We start from the raw sequence: 20,055 nt of genomic DNA, 5'->3' as shown, positions 1-20,055 counted from the left end.
TGGACACGGCGGTGGTGGTGTATGGTGGACACGGCGGTGGTGGTGTGTGTGGTGGACACGGCAGTGGTGGTGTGGTGGACACGGCAGTGGTGGTATGTGTGGTGGACACGGCGGTGGTGGTGTGTGGTGGACACGGCGGTGGTGGTGTGTGGTGGACACGGCGGTGGTGGTGTGTGTGGTGGACACGGCAGTGGTGGTGTGGTGGACACGGCAGTGGTGGTGTGTGTGGTGGTCACGGCAGTGGTGGTGTGTGTGGTGGACACGGCAGTGGTGGTGGTGTGTGGTGGTCACGGCAGTGGTGGTGTGTGTGGTGGTCACGGCAGTGGTGGTGTGTGTGGTGGACACGGCAGTGGTGGTGGTGGTGTGGTGGACACGGCAGTGGTGGTGTGGTGGACACGGCAGTGGTGGTGTGTGTGGTGGACACGGCAGTGGTGGTGTGTGTGGTGGTCACGGCAGTGGTGGTGTGGGGCAGACACGGCAGTGGTGGTGTGTGTGGTGGACACGGCGGTGGTGGTGTGGTGGACACGGCGGTGGTGGTGTGTGGTGGACACGGCAGCGGTGGCGGTGTGTGGTGGACACGGCGGTGTGGGGCGGGAATGGCAGCACTGGGGCAGAGGCAGCACCGCCACGCCGCGGGAGGCGACGGCTCTGCCCCACACCTGCGCACTGGAAGCTGACTCAATGGTGGACCCTGCAGACCATCTCAGTCACTCCTTTATTATAAAACCACACCCTAAAAATGTTTCAGTGGACACAGTTTCCAGTGGCGCCTGCCACGCCTGCTCCCGCGGGGAAGGAGAGAGAGCTGGGAGGGTCCTGGGAACTCTCCAGCCTCATCTCTGGGGTCTGGGAGTCTTGCAGTCTCTGGTTGGAACAAAGATGCCACCTGAGGCCTTGCCCTTCCTGCAGCCGCTGCTGGGCTCGGCCGGCCCCTCTCCTGGCAGGACGCCAGGGCTGGGGCTCTAGGGCAGAGGCTGCAGGCACCAACGTGGCTCTGTGCCGCCGGCCGGCACACAGGGACGCCAGTCAGGTTTTCATCACCGCCACGACGGAGACCTGCAAAGGAGCGGCAAAGGTCCAGCCTTCCTTGGCCCTCCAACCCCAAGGAACAAGACAGACCCAGTCTCTCTCCCTGCCCTGTGGCTCTCATGAGAGGGCACCCCATGTCCCAGAGATCATCTGCAGCAGGATGGCTGGGGGGGGTACTGAAGGAATTAAGATCCCCACCAGCTGGCCACGGGCAGGTGAGCCAGGAGGGAAATGTCGAGGGACGCTTCATACACACCTCCTGGAGGGCCTGGCCCAGCATCTCCTGGCTGTGAATGGACCGCCTGTGGAGAGAGCCGGGTCAGCCCTGAGATCTGCTCTCGGCACACCCCCAGGAGCTCCCAGGTGCACATGCCCACCTCCGGTGCCAACTGGGAAAGGCCGAGCACTCACGCCCACGGAGACCCCGGACCCCACCTGTCTATCCGGATGGCTATGGTGACGGTGAAGGCCCCCTCGGCGTCTGGCAGATAGGTGGAGGGCACCACTCTGTAGGCGCCCGCAGACAGGAGACAGAGCCGGCCGACTTCTTGCGCATAGCGGTGTGGCACACAGCTCAGCAAAGGCTCCTGGAGCAGCAGCGCGCGCGTGTCCTGGCTCACACCACCTGAGGGGACCTGGCGGGTGACGAGTCAGTCTGGGGGTCTGCACGGGGTGCTGCAGGCATTCCCTCTGCCCAGGCCCAGCGGAGGGCTGTCTGGTCAGCCTGCTTGGACTTCTGGAACCTGATGCCCCCAATCCTCCTGAGTCACATGCTCCCTTCTTCTAGGAGGAACTGACAGGCTGACACCAGGCCCAGCACTTCAGAGGAGCCATCCTTGAACAGTGTCCAAGCCCGGAGGGTGACCAAGGTTCTGTTTTATGGAGTATTTATACTCTGGCTTCTGCCTTGGCATGCTCTGATAGGACCCCAAGTTCTGGCACTCTACTCAGGGCTCCGGGTGCCTGAGGCAGGTGACTGGGGACAGGGTTCTAGAAGTCTCCCTCCTTCTCTGGAAGCACTGGCTACCATTCCCAAGGGACACAGAAGCCCCAGTCCCAGGGTGGTGTGCACGTGCCTCCAACCCCACCCTAGCGGCCCAGGACGCCCCTGGGGCCAGCAGGACCCCAGGTGTGGGGCCCCTGGGCATGGCCTTCTCCTGACCCTTCACTACCCGTCCAGTGACCCCTCGGGGTGCCTGGGCCTGATGTAGACCCCTGAACCCCAGAGCTCCTCCCCCCTGGTGGAGTCTATATGGAATCCTCTAGGCTCTCTGACCACAGTGGCTTATGGCTGGCAGGCAATTTGTCATGTTGCTGATGGGGCTGTGTGGCCAATACTTCTGGCATGTTCCCTGGGTGTGGCCTCCCCAGCTGCCTCCTTCCCCTGCTGAGCAGCCTGCCAGGATCGCCCTGGGGTCCTGCTCTGGGGCCACACACCCCCACCCTGTGGTGAGGCTGGCCTCCGCCCAGGTCTCCAGAGCAGCTGCAGGGGAGAGTGGAAGGTCCGCTCTGAGCCAGGGTAGGTGGGTGGCCAAGGGCTGCCTTGGCTCACTCTGGGCCTAAGGACTTCATGGGAGCTACAGATAAGTCTTTTATGAGACCAGGCGGCCAGATGGCCAGGCCTGGAGTCACAGCGAGCAAAGGCCACAAACCTGGAAGACGTGGAAGCCAATGGGGTAGAGCTGGCTGTCACCAAGCTGGCAGTGCTGGCACAGGGTGATGCGGACACAGCGGGGACCGGCACCCTCGGGGACGGAGAACGGGAGGCAAGGGTTGCAGGGGTAGGAGGCAAAGTTCCTGCTGCCCCCGGCCGTCTGTCCGGCTCTCCAGAGCCCCCGCAGCTGCACCGTCTCCCACTCGCCAGCAGGCTGCGCTGTTCTGGGGGAGGCCCCCTTGGCCACGGGCCTGACAGCACTACGGGAAACAGGCAGAGGCGCGCTCAGAGACGACCCTGTCGCGGAGGGGGCCTCAGCCCAGCACAAGGAGAGCTGCGGGCACCCGCTCCTCACCTGAGGGAAACCTTCCCAGTGGAGAAGACCCGGAGCAGGAACTGCCCTGGCACGTCCTTCAGGAAAGTGCTGGGCACTGCCAGGTAGAAGCCTGGGGACAGCTGGCAGCGCAGGTGGACCTCGCGGTCATAGGTGTGACACGCCGTTCCGGCCACCGGGGGCGCAGACAGGACGCGGGGCAGACTCACCCGCCGCTGCTCCACCTGCAACACCACAGGGGAGGCCATCCTCTGCTTCCCTGCGTGCACAGGGGCCCGGAGCTACCAGGCAGAGCCCCCACCCACTCAGCATCTACACAGAGCCATGCTCCAAAAAGCCTGGACAAACTCCCAGCAACTTCTTTTGCAAGAGGAAGGCCCGTGACACAGGCCATGGATTGGACGTGAGAGCTGTCTGTCACACAGATTACCAGCCTTCAAGAGCGAGCAGTGGCTCCCTGACCTGCTTGCTCTAGCCCCGCTACACTGATGGACTGGCGGATGCGCACGTCAGGCTGAGTGTCCCCAGCTGAATGTCTGGATCACCATGGCGGGGGACGGGGACTGCAGGCCAGAGACCCAGGAAGGATGCAGGGGCAGGGCCAGCGGGGCACCCAGGGTCGGGTGGAGAAGCTGAGAGCAGGGTCTGGGAGACGGGGGCTGGCAGCCCAAGGGGTGCGGGGACCTGTGTGCGAGGGTGTTCCTCCTGGGCCACCCAGGGCCCCAGGGAAGTTACCTTCCACAGGTGCAGGCCCACAGCCTGGTAGACCTGGCCATGGCTGGCCCGGGTTGGGCCGGTCCCAGGCTCGCGGGGCCTCTGCGGGACGGCCAGGCTCGCCTCGCGGGGTCTCTGCAGGACGGCCACGCACACCTCGCTGGGCTCGGCCAGCCGCAGCCAGAACTTGGGGTTGCAGGGGAAGCAACTGTTGTTCCGGCAGCCTCCGGCCGACCGCCCTGCGACCCAGGCCCCAGGCAGGGCCCGTGCATGGCAAAGCACCTTCTCTAGTAGGAAAGCACTGGCATCAGCTCGGGGCCGGCGCCCCCGGCTCAGCCCTCTTGGGGCCCCATCTCCCCGCATGGGTCAGCACGTGGGATCCACCCCCCTGTTCAGTCTCTCCACGTCAGAGGCCCCTACCTGTGTAGAGACTCTGCAGGTGGCCAGCCTCTGTGACTGGGTAGCTGATGGTGACCTCGTCAAACTCCCTGAGGAACTCCTCCTCCTCCACCCAGAACTCCCCTTCCTGGAGCTGCGCCAGGAGCTGCGCCTGCTCCCCCGGCTCCACCTGCTTCCATCCTTCGCCCCTGCAGGGAGCCTCACGTCAGCGGAGCTGACAACCAAGGCAGAGGAGGCTGGGCTGCCCTGAATTCCCACACTCCAGGGCTGCCCAGCCCCACAGACCCCTCCGGGCTGAGGTCCCTGCGTGGGTTCTCTGTGCTGCAGACACCCACCAAAACCTCTAGCCCTGCACCTGCACAACGGGGCGCTCTGCCCCCATGGGTGCCTCGTCCTTCAGGGGTGCTCTTGCCTCTAGAGCTATCTTCCCAGGACAGTCAGTCTGGACTCTGACTCTGTGCTCTGTGGAGCCCGTATAACCTCACCGAGAACCATGCTGTTTGCTCAGTGCCCGGCCCTGCCCGGGCTCAACGGGGTGGTCATGGTCCAAGAGCCTCAGAGCTCTCAGGACTTAAGGAGGTGCTGGTTGAGTCTTAGTGAGCTGAGGACTGTAGCTACAGGCAACCCCCGTCCCTACGCAGCCAAACGTCTGGCCAGGTACACACCACCCTGGGGGTGTCCCTGAAAACTCTCAGACCAAGGAGAGCATGGTCTCGGGCCTCCAAAGCCCACACGGAAGCATGACGGTGTGAACTGAAGTGACCGAGCGCAGGCCGGGGCGTCTCAACACCACCTCCTCCCGCCAGCACGGGTCTGGCACTCACCCCTCTCTCCACAGCCCCTGCCAGCAGCTGCGGCCCCAGGGGTTCTGGATCCTCAGCAGCAGGGTGCCCTGGCTGGCCCGGCTCCGGAGCTCTCGCAGATCTGAGATGATGAAGGCGTGGAACTCCCCCAGCTCCCTGGCACCTGTGTGTGGAACAGCCGCGCGGCCTGCCGACTGCCCGCCGAGCAGCCCTCTCGGCCCTGGCTGCTGGCGGACTCAGGTCCCTCAAGACGAGCTCGGCCCTGGGCCACAGGCCAGTTGCTCTGCCGGCCTCTGCAGCACAGCACTGTGTGCCATGGGGAAGGGCCGAGAGGCAGCCCTGGCTTGTTGCCCCTGGGGACTGGTTCTGCGCGACCATTTCCTTCTCTGGGCTTCAGCTGTTACCATGCAGGGCCTGTGCAGACCAGTCTTCAAGCATGCATGACTGCTGTCGGCGATGGGGCTGCAGCTGTGAGTAACCAGGAGAGCTGGCCCTCCTCCAGGCAAACCAGCCGAACTCGGGGCACTCAGACCCCAACCAAGGAGGACTGGAGGCCCTGAGACTCTCACTTGGCAGAGTGGTGTCGATCTGGGGAGGCAGCCCTGCAGCCGCCGTGGGAGCCCCAGTGTCTGGGCCCTGGACACGCCAGCAGCCCTCTGCACGTGTCAGGCACAGCCCGTCCACCCTTGAGGTGGCCGCCCCAGAACCAATGGCTGGGAGCCAGGCTCCTCAGCCAGCTCTCTCTCTCTGAAGGAGAGACCAGCGTCTGCGTCTCCTCCTGCCTCCGGCAGTGCCTGGCCCCAGGAGAGGAGACAGGGGCTGACACGCTGGCAGAGGCACTCGGCGGCTCGCACGTGCTGCTTTTATGTTCATGTTAATGAACCAAAGTTGGATCAGGGAAAAAGTCCTGAGTGTGAATAAAAAATTCACTGTGGTACCAGGAGCCATTGGCTCAGGCCCGTCATCCTAGCTACTCAGGAGGCTGGGATCTGAGGATCGAGGTTCAAAGCCAGCCTGGGCAGGAAAGTCTGGGAGATGCTTATCTCAAGACATGCTGTGGCTCAAGTATTAGAACACTAACCTTGAGCTGAAGAGCTCAAGGCACCCAGGACTAGAATTCAAGTCCCATGACCGGGAAAAAAAAATTCACTGTGGTGTTACTTTTAATTACCAGAAAGACTAGGCATCCAACAACAGGAGGATTAAGAAAGCCATCAGGTCCACAAATGAAATAAGACGTTAAAGCTTATGTAGTAGCAAAGAAACAGAACGGAAATGCACATACGTTTACAGAAAACAGAGAGGTAGATGGAAAAGCCACCGATGGTTTTCAGTGAGTTCTTTCCTCTTTAGTTTGGGCAATCGTAGGATTTGAGCCTGGGGCATCTGCTTGCCAGGCAGGCTCTGCACTGCAATTAGCCCTCCCATCTTTCCTGCCCTTTTTGCTTTAGTTATTTCCCAGATAGGGCCTCCCGTGTTTGCTTGGGCTGGCCTCAGACTCTGACCTCCTCCTCTGTCCCTCCCACACCAGAACCACGGGTGAGGATCAGCACATTCACATTTTTTGCTGAGATGGAGTCTTGCTGGTGTTTTGCCTGGGCTGGCTTCGAATCAGGATTGTACCCTTCACTCCCTCATCTCTACCTTCCAAGTAGCTGGGATTACAGGTGTGAGCCACCTTGCTGGCCTTCTTTCTTCACTTGCAAACTTCCCTTAACGAACCCTAATGGGCGGGTTTAAGGAGTAGGGGCGTGAGCCCTGTCAGGCCGCCTCGCTTCCCAGCTGTCTCTGGGAGGCAAGGGACCATGATGGTGGTCCTGTCTTGCTCTAACAGAAAAGACTGGTGGAGGAAGGGGAGGGTCAGCTCTCTCTGAGACAGAAGAGGGAGGTCGCCAGCTCAGGACTGCTCCCTCAAGGACAGCCTTCTGACTTCCTGTTCCACTTCATTCAGGGTATCTCAAGCAGGGCGGGAGGGGCCCTGCCAAGTGCCTTACCTGCTCTGGGGTTAAGCACCGAGCAGCTGATCAGACACTGGTCCTTCAGGCGCAGGAGCTGCCGACAAGTCCTGGGGCTCCCGGCCTGGGTTGCATCCTGCTGACCGCAGCTGCCTGCCACGTCCTTCAGGCTCCACCGTTCGGCCAGGCCCCCGGTGAGGTCCACAAGGGCGTCTGCTACCTGCCCTGCCCACAGGCGCTCATAGGAGCCATGGACCCTAGGGGACCACACACAGGAGCGGGTCTGACCATCAGGTCTGCCTGCGCCACTACAAGGTCCTTGACACACTGACCCCGCTTCCATGCCTCTGACCTCCCACCATATCTTTGGTGAATTGAGGCTTGGGCTCGCCTGCAATTGCCATAGTCTGCTATGTCCCTGCTGGTCTCCACCCACGTTCACACCATCCTGCTGGTCTCCACCCACGTTCACACCATCCTGCTGGTCTCCACCCACGTTCACACCGTCCTGCTGGTCTCCACCCACGTTCACACCGTCCTGCTGGTCTCCACCCACGTTCACACCACCCTGCTGGTCTCCACCCACGTTCACACCACCCTGCTGGTCTCCACCCACGTTCACACCATCCTACTGGTCTGTCTCTACCCACGTTCACACCATCCTGCTGGTCTCCACCCACGTTCACACCATCCTGCTGGTCTCCACCCACGTTCACACCATCCTGCTGGTCTCCACCCACGTTCACACCATCCTGCTGGTCTCCACCCACGTTCACACCGTCCTGCTGGTCTCCACCCAAGTTCACACCGTCCTGCTGGTCTCCACCCACGTTCACACCGTCCTGCTGGTCTCCACCCACGTTCACACCGTCCTGCTGGTCTCCACCCACGTTCACACCGTCCTGCTGGTCTCCACCCACGTTCACACCGTCCTGCTGGTCTCCACCCAAGTTCACACCGTCCTGCTGGTCTCCACCCACGTTCACACCGTCCTGCTGGTCTCCACCCAAGTTCACACCGTCCTGCTGGTCTCCACCCACGTTCACACCGTCCTGCTGGTCTCCACCCACGTTCACACCGTCCTGCTGGTCTCCACCCACGTTCACACCGTCCTGCTGGTCTCCACCCACGTTCACACCGTCCTGCTGGTCTCTACCCACGTTCACACCGTCCTGCCAGGGTGGGCAAGGCTCAAAGTAAAGGGCCCATTTTCTCATTTTCCCGTCGGCCTCCCTCAGCCAGACACCGTTGGCTGTGTTAGCTGGGACTCACGCGCAGGACAAGCCAAGCGCGTGATGGCACACACATGGCTCACTCCTCCCCCACCCGGCAGCCAGCCTGCCTGGATGCTCAACGATGCACAGAGGCGTTGTTCTGCAGGGTCTGGGGAGGGCGGACCTGCCCACCTTCTCCATGCAGAGGCAGTGACTGCTGGACCGTGAAAAAAGGGACAGGGAAGAGCAAACCACAGGTCCCCGCAGACCCACAGTCTGGCTGCCAGGCCCCGTGTATTGGCAACACCGGGCGGCCCGGGCAGGTGTCCCAGGCCCCCCGGAGCAGCACCAGGGCCGCCCCGCCCGCCCCATCACCTCTGCAGAGCACACTTACTTGGCATAGGCCTTTTCCAGTAAGGGAAGCCAGAAGACATCCTCTCTCTGGCACCGGGAGAAGCAGAGTCTCCCTGCAAGACAAGGCAGACGGTCATCTACCGTCACCTCCTGCCAGCATCCAAACCGCCAGATTCGACAGGCGAAGAGGCCACGGTACGTCTGGTCGGACCAGCTCGGCTGTCCCGGAGGGAAGACCTAGCATGCACAAGGAGGAGCAGAAGGAGAGCATGAAAGGCAGGCATCCCCCACTCCTCAGAGCCGGAGAAGACAGGCATCACCCGCACCCCTGACACCCTGCCTGCCGAGGGCACGGGTTCCGCTGGGTGCAGCAGCTACACATCCACGTCACAGAACAGACAGCCATGCTCTCCACTGAAATAGCTCAGGACTGCCCTGCAGGACCCAAACTCCCCAAAGCTTCAGATCAACCGCTTTGTTAACCATGTCCCAAATAAGCACTCGACCTAAATCTAAAGCGCAACTTTGGCAGGCAAAACCGATCCAGTTCTGGACAGAGTTGGCTGCACACAGGCGACAGATTAGGGCTGGCCAGCCAGCAGGCCCACTGTGCCCATTGCTCGTTCCTTCGGGGTGCCAGTCCCCACAACAGGAAGTCAGGGCGGCCTTCACTCAGGACAGGGAGAGACATAGGCACCCGTGTGCAAAAGCAGGTGCAATGGGAGGGGTGTGAGGCGGCGGAGGCGTGCTGTGCTCCGGCCCCTGCCCCAGGGCCGTGCACTGAAAGGCCTCGGCAGCACGTGGGCCCCAACGCAGCCCGGGCCCCGAGGGAAGACACCATGAAGGCCTCTCCACAGTAAAAAAAAATCTTAACTCTCTGAGGTCACATACTCTAAAGTGGCCACACGGAAGCCCTCTGCCAACCCCGTGCTATGTGCCCAGCACCAAAATCCAGGACCTGGAAGATCTCAGAGCCGGGCAGAGCCTCCCAGGGTACCTGCAGGCTTGGTCCTGCTCCTACACCCCTCTACCTGCTCGCGACAGAGCGCAGGTCGGGAGAGCAGCCAGCGACTGGCTCACATGGGGCTCTGCTCTGGCAAGAGCTCCCTGAGCTCAGCAGGCAGGGGGAGCTGCAGAGGGAGGCCTTTGGCCCGTACCTGGTCCAGGAGGTGCTGACTCTTCTGTAAGGCCGCACAGGCACACAGGAACCAGCAATCCCCCAGCAGCCCTTGCTTCACCTGTCCTTCCCCTGGGTTATCTGGAAACAGTCGGGGTGTTGCACAGATTTCCTGAAATAAAGAACACTGTCCAGAGTTAGACTAAGCCTGGCAGCTCATCTTTAAACTAAGAACCCAAGGGGTGAAAGTGACAAGGCAGGAGTAGCTTTGTGACCACATGAGCTCCCCACGCGGGGGGAGGGAAGGGAAAGACGCAGCTCCCCCAAGCACTGTCCCTCAGCATCTCCTGGCTCCAGACCCCGATCCAGCTCAGGTTGGGGGGGGGTCATCTCTGTCCACTATCCTTACTGGTGAAACTGAACTATGCATGAGTCTTTTGTGGTGCCAAGCCTATGACCTTTCGTGCTCAAGGCTAGTGCTCTACCACTCTCTTGCAGCTCTTTGTTCATTGGAGATGTCTCAAACTTTCCTGCCTGAAACATGATCCTCAAATCTCAGCCTCCTGAGCAGTTAGGATTACAGGCGTGAATCACCAGTACCTAGTTCTAGATGACGCTTACCATCCTCTTGTTTCAAACAACTAAGTGCTGGCTTAACTAGTTTTGCTTTAGAGATTTGTGATGCCCAATCTCTCATGGGTCCTCACTCTCTCAGGAAATCCTACATACAAATTTCCCACTCCCCACACTCCCTTAGACCTTGCCTTCCTCCTGAAAACATTCATGCTTCCTTTGTCCAAATGCCTGAGGTACCAACCTGGCCGCCTTCACCAGAATGGGACCTGACGCTCTTCCTCCTCTAGCACCAGACCTCCCCTTCCCACGACACAGGCCTCTACTCCTGTCACGATTCTCCATGCACGGCAGGACAGAATACCTGCTTCTGGACATATCCTTCTTCTTTGGCACTATGTGCTGACCTGGGCACCCCCCATGGCAGCTTCTCAGGAGAGCTGTGGACCCCTCTGGCTTCTGAGTCAACCATATGGGAATATGGTCACCAGCACCATCTCCACAGTGCCAAATCCCATGGTACATTCCTGTTCTGTTCGTCTGGCAGCTTCAGAACAGCTAGCTGTCCCTGCCCATGATCCCACTCACGCTCCTCCCGTGTTCTTATCCCTCGACTCCCATGATCCCACGCTCCTCCCATGTTCTCCTCCCTCAACTCCCATGATCCCACGCTCCTCCCGTGTTCTCGACCCTCGACTCCCATGATCCCACGCTCCTCCCGTGTTCTCGACCCTCGACTCCCATGATCCCACATTCCTCCCGTGTTCTCGACCCTCGACTCCCATGATCCCACACATTCCTCCTGTGTTCTCGACCCTCGACTCCCATGATCCCACGCTCCTCCCGTGTTCTCGACCCTCGACTCTCCCATGATCCCACGCTCCTCCCATGTTCTCCTCCCTCAACTCCCATGATCCCACATTCCTCCTGTGTTCTCCTCCCTCAACTCCCATGATCCCACGCTCCTCCTGCTCTCGTCCCTCAACTCCCATGATCCCACGCTCCTGTGTTCTCGACCCTCGACTCCCATGATCCCACATTCCTCCCGTGTTCTCGACCCTCGACTCTCCCATGATCCCACACATTCCTCCCGTGTTCTCGACCCTGGACTCCCATGATCCCACACATTCCTCCCGTGTTCTCGACCCTCGACTCCCATGATCCCACACATTCCTCCCGTGTTCTCGACCCTCGACTCCCATGATCCCACACATTCCTCCCGTGTTCTCGACCCTCGACTCCCATGATCCCACGCTCCTGTGTTCTCGACCCTCGACTCCCATGATCCCACGCTCCTCCTGCTCTCGTCCCTCAACTCCCATGATCCCACGCTCCTGTGTTCTCATCCCTCAACTCCCATGATCCCACATTCCTCCTGTGTTCTCGACCCTGGACTCCCATGATCCCACACATTCCTCCCGTGTTCTCGACCCTGGACTCCCATGATCCCACATTCCTCCCGTGTTCTCGACCCTGGACTCCCATGATCCCACACATTCCTCCCGTGTTCTCGACCCTCGACTCCCATGATCCCACATTCCTCCCGTGTTCTCGACCCTCGACTCCCATGATCCCACACATTCCTCCCGTGTTCTCGACCCTGGACTCCCATGATCCCATGCTCCTCCTGGGCTTTCGTCTCTCTACTCCCATGATCCCACGCTCCTCCCTTGTTCTCCCTTCGCAGCCTGCTTGTCCTGTTGGAACTCCTGCATGCCCCACACATGCTGGGCTCCTCAATGCTCAGCCTCTGGCCACCTCCCACCCCTCACTCTACCTGTCCCAAGATGCTCTTCAAGGTCCTGGACTATAAACCACCTACAATATTCATGCCCAAAGGAAGGCTTAGCTCTTCCTGCACTCCTGAGCTGCCTTTGTGACAGCTCTGCTTGTACAGGGGAGACAAACTCAATTCTAGAGCCCTGGCTCTGCCCAGGACTGTCCTCACAACCCACCAAGTCATTCCTGATCCTTCCTTCAGCCTCACCCTCTACCAAACCTTGTCAACCCTCCTCACAAAGTATCCACAAACCTGTCCCCACCAAAGGCCCATCCTAGCTTGGGCCCATCACCCCTCTCCACGATTAACAAGGGGTGCCTGCATCCTCACATGAAACACTTTCATTCCTCTTCTTTTCCTTGCCTGTTTATTATGAATAGGTGATACCCTCACATGGCTATGATATAAAATGGCATTTGGCCAAAATAGAAAGATTAACAATGGCATAAAGAATCTATGAAAGCTATTGATCAACAGGGGCCTGGCAGGGGAGAACAGAGTTATTCAGAGCAGAAGATAATATATTGGGCTGGGAAGGTGGCTCAGAGGTAGAGTGCTTGCCTTGCATGCCTGAGGCCCTGGGTTCGATTCCTCAGCACCACATAAGCAAAAAGAAAAAGGCCGGAAGTGGTGCTGTGGCTCAAGTGGTAGAGTGCTAGCCTTGAGCTGAAGAGCTGAGGGACAGCACCCAGGCCCAGAGTTCAGGCCCCATGACCGGACCCTCCCCCCCCCTCAAAGAAAATATATCAACATCTGAAATTCCATGATAAAACCTCGGTGCAATTACTATATACAAAGAATGAAGGAGAGCAAAGTAAGACAGGCTCTGCTGGAGGGGCACTTGTGGGAAGGGGTTGGGAGGGCTGGCATGATGGACAAATGAGGAAGTGGGCACGGCTGAAGTAGTTTGCATGCATGAAAACAGAACAACTAAACCCAGTGAAATGTGTTTAAGGGATGGCCGTGATAGGGCATGAGGTTGATTGGGATACATTGTATACTCGAACCTCCCCCCTTGTACACTAATAAACAATGCACTCTGAAAGAAAGTGCCAGCAGTGGTAGTGACCAGACACTACGTTGAACTACACAATTTGGTGGTCATTCTTAGCACATAAACCACTTCTAAAATCAAGCCCTCCCAACACAAGGACTGATACAGTGACCCACAGGAACAGGCCTGTGACTAGGGCTCTTTGCCTCTGCAGGCCTTGCTCCCGGCCCGTTTCCGGATGGCTGCCCATCACACACACTGAAGCTCCTTCCTCTGCCTTTCACAACAAAAGCAACAGAGCCCTAGGCCAGGCCAGCGTTTTGTTTTAAAAACCTTTACAAAAAATTCAAGTGTACAACATTTGAAACCACCTTTTCCAAAGCGGGGTAGGTGGCGTCAGCCTGGACCTTCCTAGGTACAGGACACGCGCGGGCGCAGGCGCAGGAGGAGCCCGCGGCCCGGGGCGCAGGCGCAGGCGCAGGAGGAGCCCGCGGCCCGGGGCGCAGGCGCGGGAAGAGCCCGCGGCCCGGGGCGCAGGCGCAGGCGCAGGAGGAGCCGCGGCCGGTAGGGAGCTGTTCGGGGACTCCGTGTCACACCGGTCGGTGGCCTACACCTGAGACAAGTCAGCTCCCTCCCTCCCCGTCTGTGGGTGGCCCCCACTTCCTGTCTACCCCGCAAGGGCAGATGGCTCCGGAGCCCCCGCCGCGGGGACGGCGGCCTCTCGGGCTTTCCCACCGCGCTCTGCTCGCTGGACGACCCGGCCTCGGTCTGGCCAACTCTCGGACCTGGAGACTCGAAACAGTCCGCCGGGACGCAGGTGGGCAAGGGCAAAACCAGGACTCCAGTGTGAGCCGAGCTGCTGAACGCGCATGCGCGCTGTGGCACCGCCTGTGGGCGGGGCCCCGGCCCAGCGCAGAGCGGAGCGGAGCCCTGCGCCTGCGCCCGCCGCACGCCCTCCCCTTGAACTCTGGCCGCGGAGGACTTTAGTGCGGATTGTTCCAGGGCCACATGGTCGGGCGGCCCGGAACAGACAGACGCAGTGGAGGGCGGAAAGCCCCCCCCCACCCCACGCACCTGAGAGCGCAGGCCGGCCGCCCCGCCCCGCCCCTGAGGCCGCCCCGCCCCGCCCCCGAGGCCGCCCCGCCCCGCCCCCGAGGCCGCCCCGCCCCGCCCCTGAGGCCGCCCCGCCCCGCCCCTGAGGCCGCCCCGCCCCGCCCCCGAGGCCGCCCCGCCCCGCCCCCGAGGCCGCCCCGCCCCTGAGGCCGCCCCGCCCCCGAGGCCGCCCCGCCCCGCCCCCGAGGCCGTCCCGCCCCTGAGGCCGCCCCGCCCCCGAGGCCGCCCCGCCCCTGAGGCTGCCCTGGGGCCGCCCCGCCCCTGAGGCCGCCCCGCCCCTGAGGCCGCCCCGCCCCTGAGGCCGTCCCGCCCCGCCCCTGAGGCCGCCCCGCCCCGCCCCCGAGGCCGCCCCGCCCCTGAGGCCGCCCCGCCCCGCCCCCGAGGCCGCCCCGCCCCCCAGGCCGCCCCGCCCCCGAGGCCGCCCCGCCCCTGAGGCCGCCCCGCCCCTGAGGCCGCCCCGCCCCCGAGGCCGCCCCGCCCCTGAGGCTGCCCTGGGGCCGCCCCGCCCCTGAGGCTGCCCTGGGGCCGCCCCGCCCCTGAGGCCGCCCCGCCCCTGAGGCCGCCCCGCCCCCGAGGCCGCCCCGCCCCCGAGGCCGCCCCGCCCCTGAGGCTGCCCTGGGGCCGCCCCGCCCCTGAGGCTGCCCTGGGGCCGCCCCGCCCCTGACGCCGCCCCGCCCCCGAGGCCGCCCCGCCCCTGAGGCCGCCCCGCCCCTGAGGCCGCCCCGCCCCCGAGGCCGCCCCGCCCCCGAGGCCGCCCCGCCCCTGAGGCTGCCCTGGGGCCGCCCCGCCCCTGAGGCCGCCCCGCCCCTGAGGCCGCCCCGCCCCTGAGGCCGCCCCGCCCCTGAGGCCGCCCCGCCCCGCCCCTGAGGCCGCCCCGCCCCGCACCTGCGGCCGCCCCGCCCCTGAGGCCGCCCCGCCCCGCCCCTGAGGCCGCCCCGCCCCGCCCCTGAGGCCGCCCCGCCCCTGAGGCCCCCCCCGCCCCGCCCCTGCGGCCGCCCCGCCCCTGAGGCCGTCCCACCCCTGAGGCCGCCCCGCCCCGCCCCTGAGGCCGCCCCGCCCCGCCCCTGAGGCCGTCCCGCCCCGCCCCTGAGGCCGCCCCGCCCCTGAGGCCCCCCCCGCCCCGCCCCTGCGGCCGCCCCGCCCCTGAGGCCGTCCCACCCCTGAGGCCGCCCCGCCCCGCCCCTGAGGCCCCCCCCGCCCCGCCCCTGCGGCCGCCCCGCCCCTGAGGCCGTCCCACCCCGCCCCTGAGGCCGCCCCGCCCCGCCCCTGAGGCCGCCCCGCCCCTGAGGCCGCCCCGCCCCTGAGGCCCCCCCCCCCCCCCCCCCGCCCCTGAGGCCGCCCCGCCCCGCCCCTGAGGCCGTCCCGCCCCGCCCCTGAGGCCGCCCCGCCCCTGAGGCCCCCCCCCCCCCGCCCCTGAGGCCGCCCCGCCCCTGAGGCCGCCCCGCCCCTGAGGCCGCCCCGCCCCTGAGGCCCCCCCCCCCGCCCCTGAGGCCGCCCCGCCCCTGCGGCCGCCCCGCCCCTGAGGCCGCCCCGCCCCTGAGGCCGCCCCGCCCCGCCCCTGAGGCCGCCCCGCCCCTGAGGCCGTCCCGCCCCGCCCCTGAGGCCGCCCCGCCCCGCCCCTGAGGCCGCCCCGCCCCGCCCCTGAGGCCGCCCCGCCCCGCCCCTGAGGCCGTCCCGCCCCGCCCCGCCCCTGAGGCCGCCCCGCCCCGCACCTGCGGCCGCCTCCACGTGATGTCCTCCCGAAACTGGGCCAGCGGCGTGGACAAGCTGGAAAACAGAGAGGCCTCCGAGGCCGGGAAGGCGGAGTCCCGGAAGAGGCCCCGCGCCGACGCCTCACCGCGGCCCGCCCGCATCTCCAGCGCGCGGGGCTCCCATCGGCGGCTGGAGAACGCAGCCGCAGCCCGGAAGCGAGAGGGAAGCCGCCGCCGCCGCCGCCGCCCCCGGCGACCTCGCCGGCCAGGCCACCCACTCGGCGCCCGCCGCGCGCCCGCCCCTCGCCCGGGTAGCCAACCAGGAGCGAGGCTGAGATCACTTGACACCGCGGCCCAATCGCGTGAGGGGCGAGCGGGGACACCCGAGCTCGACTCTCGCGAGGCTGCGTTTGTTTTCCCTCCTGGCCGGAGGCGCCGGGGCCGCGCCGGGGGCTCCGCGTGGGTGAGGGGGGCGCGCTCGGAGACCCCCGCGCCGGACCAGCGACCCCGCGAGCAGCGCCGCTCCCACAGTGCACCTGGCCTGCCCGCCACGCCCCGCCCCGTCTCCGGAGGGCTCGGCGCGCTTCGCCGCCAGCGGCCGGCCTCGGGCGCGAGGCCGGAGCCCGGGCTCCCCGCCGCTCGGAGGAAGGCCGTCTGAGCCCCAGCGCCACTCCCGGCTGCGTGGGGACCCGCGCCGGGCGCGGGGCCGCGGCCGGGGCGCCGACCCTGCTCACGAGGGAGCGGTGAGCGGCCGCGCCGGCCACTGCCGGGGAGGGCCCGGTGTGGACGGGAGCCTGGCGCTGCGGGGAGGGCCCGGTGTGGACGGGAGCCTGGCGCTGCGGGGAGGGGGCCGGTGTGGACGGGAGCCTGGCGCTGCGGGGAGGGCCCGGTGTGGACGGGAGCCTGGCGCTGCGGGGAGGGGGCCGGTGTGGACGGGAGCCTGGCGCTGCGGGGAGGGGGGCGGTGTGGACGGGAGCCTGGCGCTGCGGGGAGGGGGGCGGTGTGGACGGGAGCCTGGCGCTGCGGGGAGGGGTCCGGTGTGGACGGGAGCCTGGCGCTGCGGGGAGGGGGGCGGTGTGGACGGGAGCCTGGCGCTGCGGGGAGGGTCCGGTGTGGACGGGAGCCTGGCGCTGCGGGGATGGGAGCGGTGTGGACGGGAGCCTGGCGCTGCGGGGAGGGTCCGGTGTGGACGGGAGCCTGGCGCTGCGGGGATGGGAGCGGTGTGGACGGGAGCCTGGCGCTGCGGGGAGGGCCCGGTGTGGACGGGAGCCTGGCGCTGCGGGGAGGGGGGCGGTGTGGACGGGAGCCTGGCGCTGCGGGGAGGGGGGCGGTGTGGACGGGAGCCTGGCGCTGCGGGGAGGGGGGCGGTGTGGACGGGAGCCTGGCGCTGCGGGGAGGGCCCGGTGTGGACGGGAGCCTGGCGCTGCGGGGAGGGCCCGGTGTGGACGGGAGCCTGGCGCTGCGGGGAGGGCCCGGTGTGGACGGGAGCCTGGCGCTGCGGGGAGGGGGGCGGTGTGGACGGGAGCCTGGCGCTGCGGGGAGGGCCCGGTGTGGACGGGAGCCTGGCGCTGCGGGGAGGGGGGCGGTGTGGACGGGAGCCTGGCGCTGCGGGGAGGGGAGCGGTGTGGACGGGAGCCTGGCGCTGCGGGGAGGGGAGCGGTGTGGACGGGAGCCTGGCGCTGCGGGGAGGGGAGCGGTGTGGACGGGAGCCTGGCGCTGCGGGGAGGGGGGGGGGTGTGGACGGGAGCCTGGCGCTGCGGGGAGGGGGGCGGTGTGGACGGGAGCCTGGCGCTGCGGGGAGGGGGGCGGTGTGGACGGGAGCCTGGCGCTGCGGGGAGGGTCCGGTGTGGACGGGAGCCTGGCGCTGCGGGGAGGGTCCGGTGTGGACGGGAGCCTGGCGCTGCGGGGAGGGGGGCGGTGTGGACGGGAGCCTGGCGCTGCGGGGAGGGCCCGGTGTGGACGGGAGCCTGGCGCTGCGGGGAGGGGGGCGGTGTGGACGGGAGCCTGGCGCTGCGGGGAGGGGGGCGGTGTGGACGGGAGCCTGGCGCTGCGGGGAGGGGGGCGGTGTGGACGGGAGCCTGGCGCTGCGGGGAGGGGGGCGGTGTGGACGGGAGCCTGGCGCTGCGGGGAGGGGGGCGGTGTGGACGGGAGCCTGGCGCTGCGGGGAGGGCCCGGTGTGGACGGGAGCCTGGCGCTGCGGGGAGGGCCCGGTGTGGACGGGAGCCTGGCGCTGCGGGGAGGGCCCGGTGTGGACGGGAGCCTGGCGCTGCGGGGAGGGCCCGGTGTGGACGGGAGCCTGGCGCTGCGGGGAGGGGGGCGGTGTGGACGGGAGCCTGGCGCTGCGGGGAGGGGGGCGGTGTGGACGGGAGCCTGGCGCTGCGGGGAGGGCCCGGTGTGGACGGGAGCCTGGCGCTGCGGGGAGGGGAGCGGTGGACCGCGCTGTGGACAGGGCTCGCTGGGCCGACAGTCTCACGGTCTTTCCTGCCCAGGCTGGCTTTGAACCGCAGTCCTCAGATCGCAGCCTCCTGAGTAGCTAGGAAGACAGGCGTGAGCCGCCTGCGCCCGGCTTTCCAAGCCCACGTCCATGAAGCCGCTCTTTGCGTCACCTATTCCGGCGCTGGCCAGGGCTGCTTTTGCTTACGCCACAGGGTGGAAGGCCCAGAGTCACCTCTCCTGGTGTTCTCAGCTGTAAGGTGCTTGGATGTAGTTCTATGGTTGGAGTAATCTTAAATCTTTGTAGCAAGACAGACAGGCTTACACAGGGTGTAAGGTTGGTTCCGTTGTAGTCTTTTTTTTTTTTTTTTGTCGTAGGGCTTGAACTCTGGGCCTGGGCGCTGTCCCTCAGCTCTTCAGCTCAAGGCGAGTGCTCTACCACTTGAGCCACGGCGCCACTTCCGGTTTTCTACTGGTTTATGGGAGATAAGAGTCTCACAGACTTTCCTGCCCGGGCTGGCTCTGAACCGCGATCCTCAGATCTCAGCCTCCTGAGTAGCTATGTTGTAGCCAATTTGAGGAGTAAGGTAAAAGTTCCTACTTCCGGTAGAGGAATTGAATTTGGCCTAGAAGTGCCTGCCCCTGCTACCTGCTGCTATGCCAGCGGTGGCCTCTGCACTAGCAGTTGCTGCTAGTGGTGTGACCCCATCCACAGGCCCCAGCCCCATGATGGGTGTGGGCATTCATCTTGCTGAGGTTCTAGAAAAGGGAGTGGCCGGGGCTGGGAAAGTGGCTCAGTGGTTGAGCGCTTGTCTTGCATGCCTGAGGCCCTGGGTTCGATTCCTCAGCACCACATAAGCAAAAAGAAAAAAGCCGGAAGTGGCACTGTGGCTCAAGTGTTAGAGTGCTATCCTTGAGCTGAAGAGCTGAGGGACAGTGCCCAGGCCCAGAGTTCAGGCCCATGACTGGACCCCCCCCCCCCCCCCAAAAAGGGAGTGGCCATAGTTCAATGTCTCTCTGGAAGCTTCGTGCTCACCCAGTGCTCCCTGGAGCTGTACCTTAGCTGGTGGCAACTAGGAAGGCCTGGCCTCTGCTTCACTCGTGGTCCTGGAACACTCAAGACAAATTAGTCCCTGTCCTTCCTGGCAGCTGGTTCACCCCAGAGGACTTACAGGTGTGGTTTTCAGGGGCAACTCTTAAGATTCAGACTTATTGTAGCCTTTTGCTATGCCACTCACCCATGCTGGCAAGCTCTGTGGAGAGCAAGCAGCTTCCTGTGGCTACCGCCCTGTCCAGTGCCCAGAAGGACCAGGATGTGAAAGGGTCTGAGAGACAATTTGTGCTTGGTGAAACTGCAGCCTAGGCCTGCAGTATGATAGACCAGCACTGTCAGCGATGATGTCAGGGCTGCTTTTCAGTTGACCTGTGCCGACCCCATACTGTTTGTCCCTTCCTGCAGTTTTGCATCTCTATGCTTCCTCAGTCAATTTGGAGAACACTCCTTTCAGCCTGTTGAGCCCCTGTCCTGGGCCTGCACCAGACAGGGCCACTGGTCCTGGGTGGCAGAAGGGACTCCAAGCAGCCTGCATAGTGGGATAAAAAGAAGTGTGGAGAGAGACAGCTAGTTCTTGACATCAGCCCCACAGCTGAGGTTCTGGAACTGAGGCATTTGAAGTCTCAGCTCAAGCCAAGTGTCGTAGCATAAATCTATATCCCAGCACTCAGGGAGATCCTAAGGTCAAGGCCAGCCTGAGTTTTGTAGCGAGTTTGATACTGTTATGTAGCTTGGGCTACATAATGTGGCAAGACCCTACCTCAAAACCAAACAACAAACACTCAAGCTCAGGGCTCTCCCTCAGGGAGAGGCACCACCCCAAGCCACAGTGTGTGAGGGCAAA

The 20,055-nt window shown here is 64.6% G+C and overlaps 1 protein-coding gene across 1 annotated transcript; it reads right to left on the bottom strand.

The window, feature by feature from the left end:
• Positions 1-696: 696 nt before the first annotated feature.
• On the bottom strand, positions 697-15,977 carry Capn10 (calpain 10). Its single transcript, XM_042689055.1, has 12 exons — positions 15,746-15,977; positions 9,614-9,745; positions 8,497-8,693; positions 6,928-7,145; positions 4,955-5,096; positions 4,152-4,318; positions 3,753-4,018; positions 3,039-3,241; positions 2,682-2,943; positions 1,465-1,664; positions 1,286-1,331; positions 697-1,056 (listed from the first exon to the last, which is right to left on the bottom strand). Exons 1-12 carry the CDS (start codon positions 15,884-15,886, stop codon positions 1,027-1,029), a joined length of 2,004 nt encoding a protein of 667 aa, XP_042544989.1. The 5' UTR covers positions 15,887-15,977; the 3' UTR covers positions 697-1,026.
• Positions 15,978-20,055: the final 4,078 nt, after the last annotated feature.

This window comes from Dipodomys spectabilis, unplaced genomic scaffold (assembly GCF_019054845.1).
Source record: "Dipodomys spectabilis isolate Male_0828 unplaced genomic scaffold, ASM1905484v1 ptg000124l, whole genome shotgun sequence".
Lineage (NCBI taxonomy): Eukaryota > Metazoa > Chordata > Mammalia > Rodentia > Heteromyidae > Dipodomys > Dipodomys spectabilis.
Note: the sequence above shows the minus strand (reverse complement) of the source record. Positions and strands in the feature narration are given on the sequence as shown.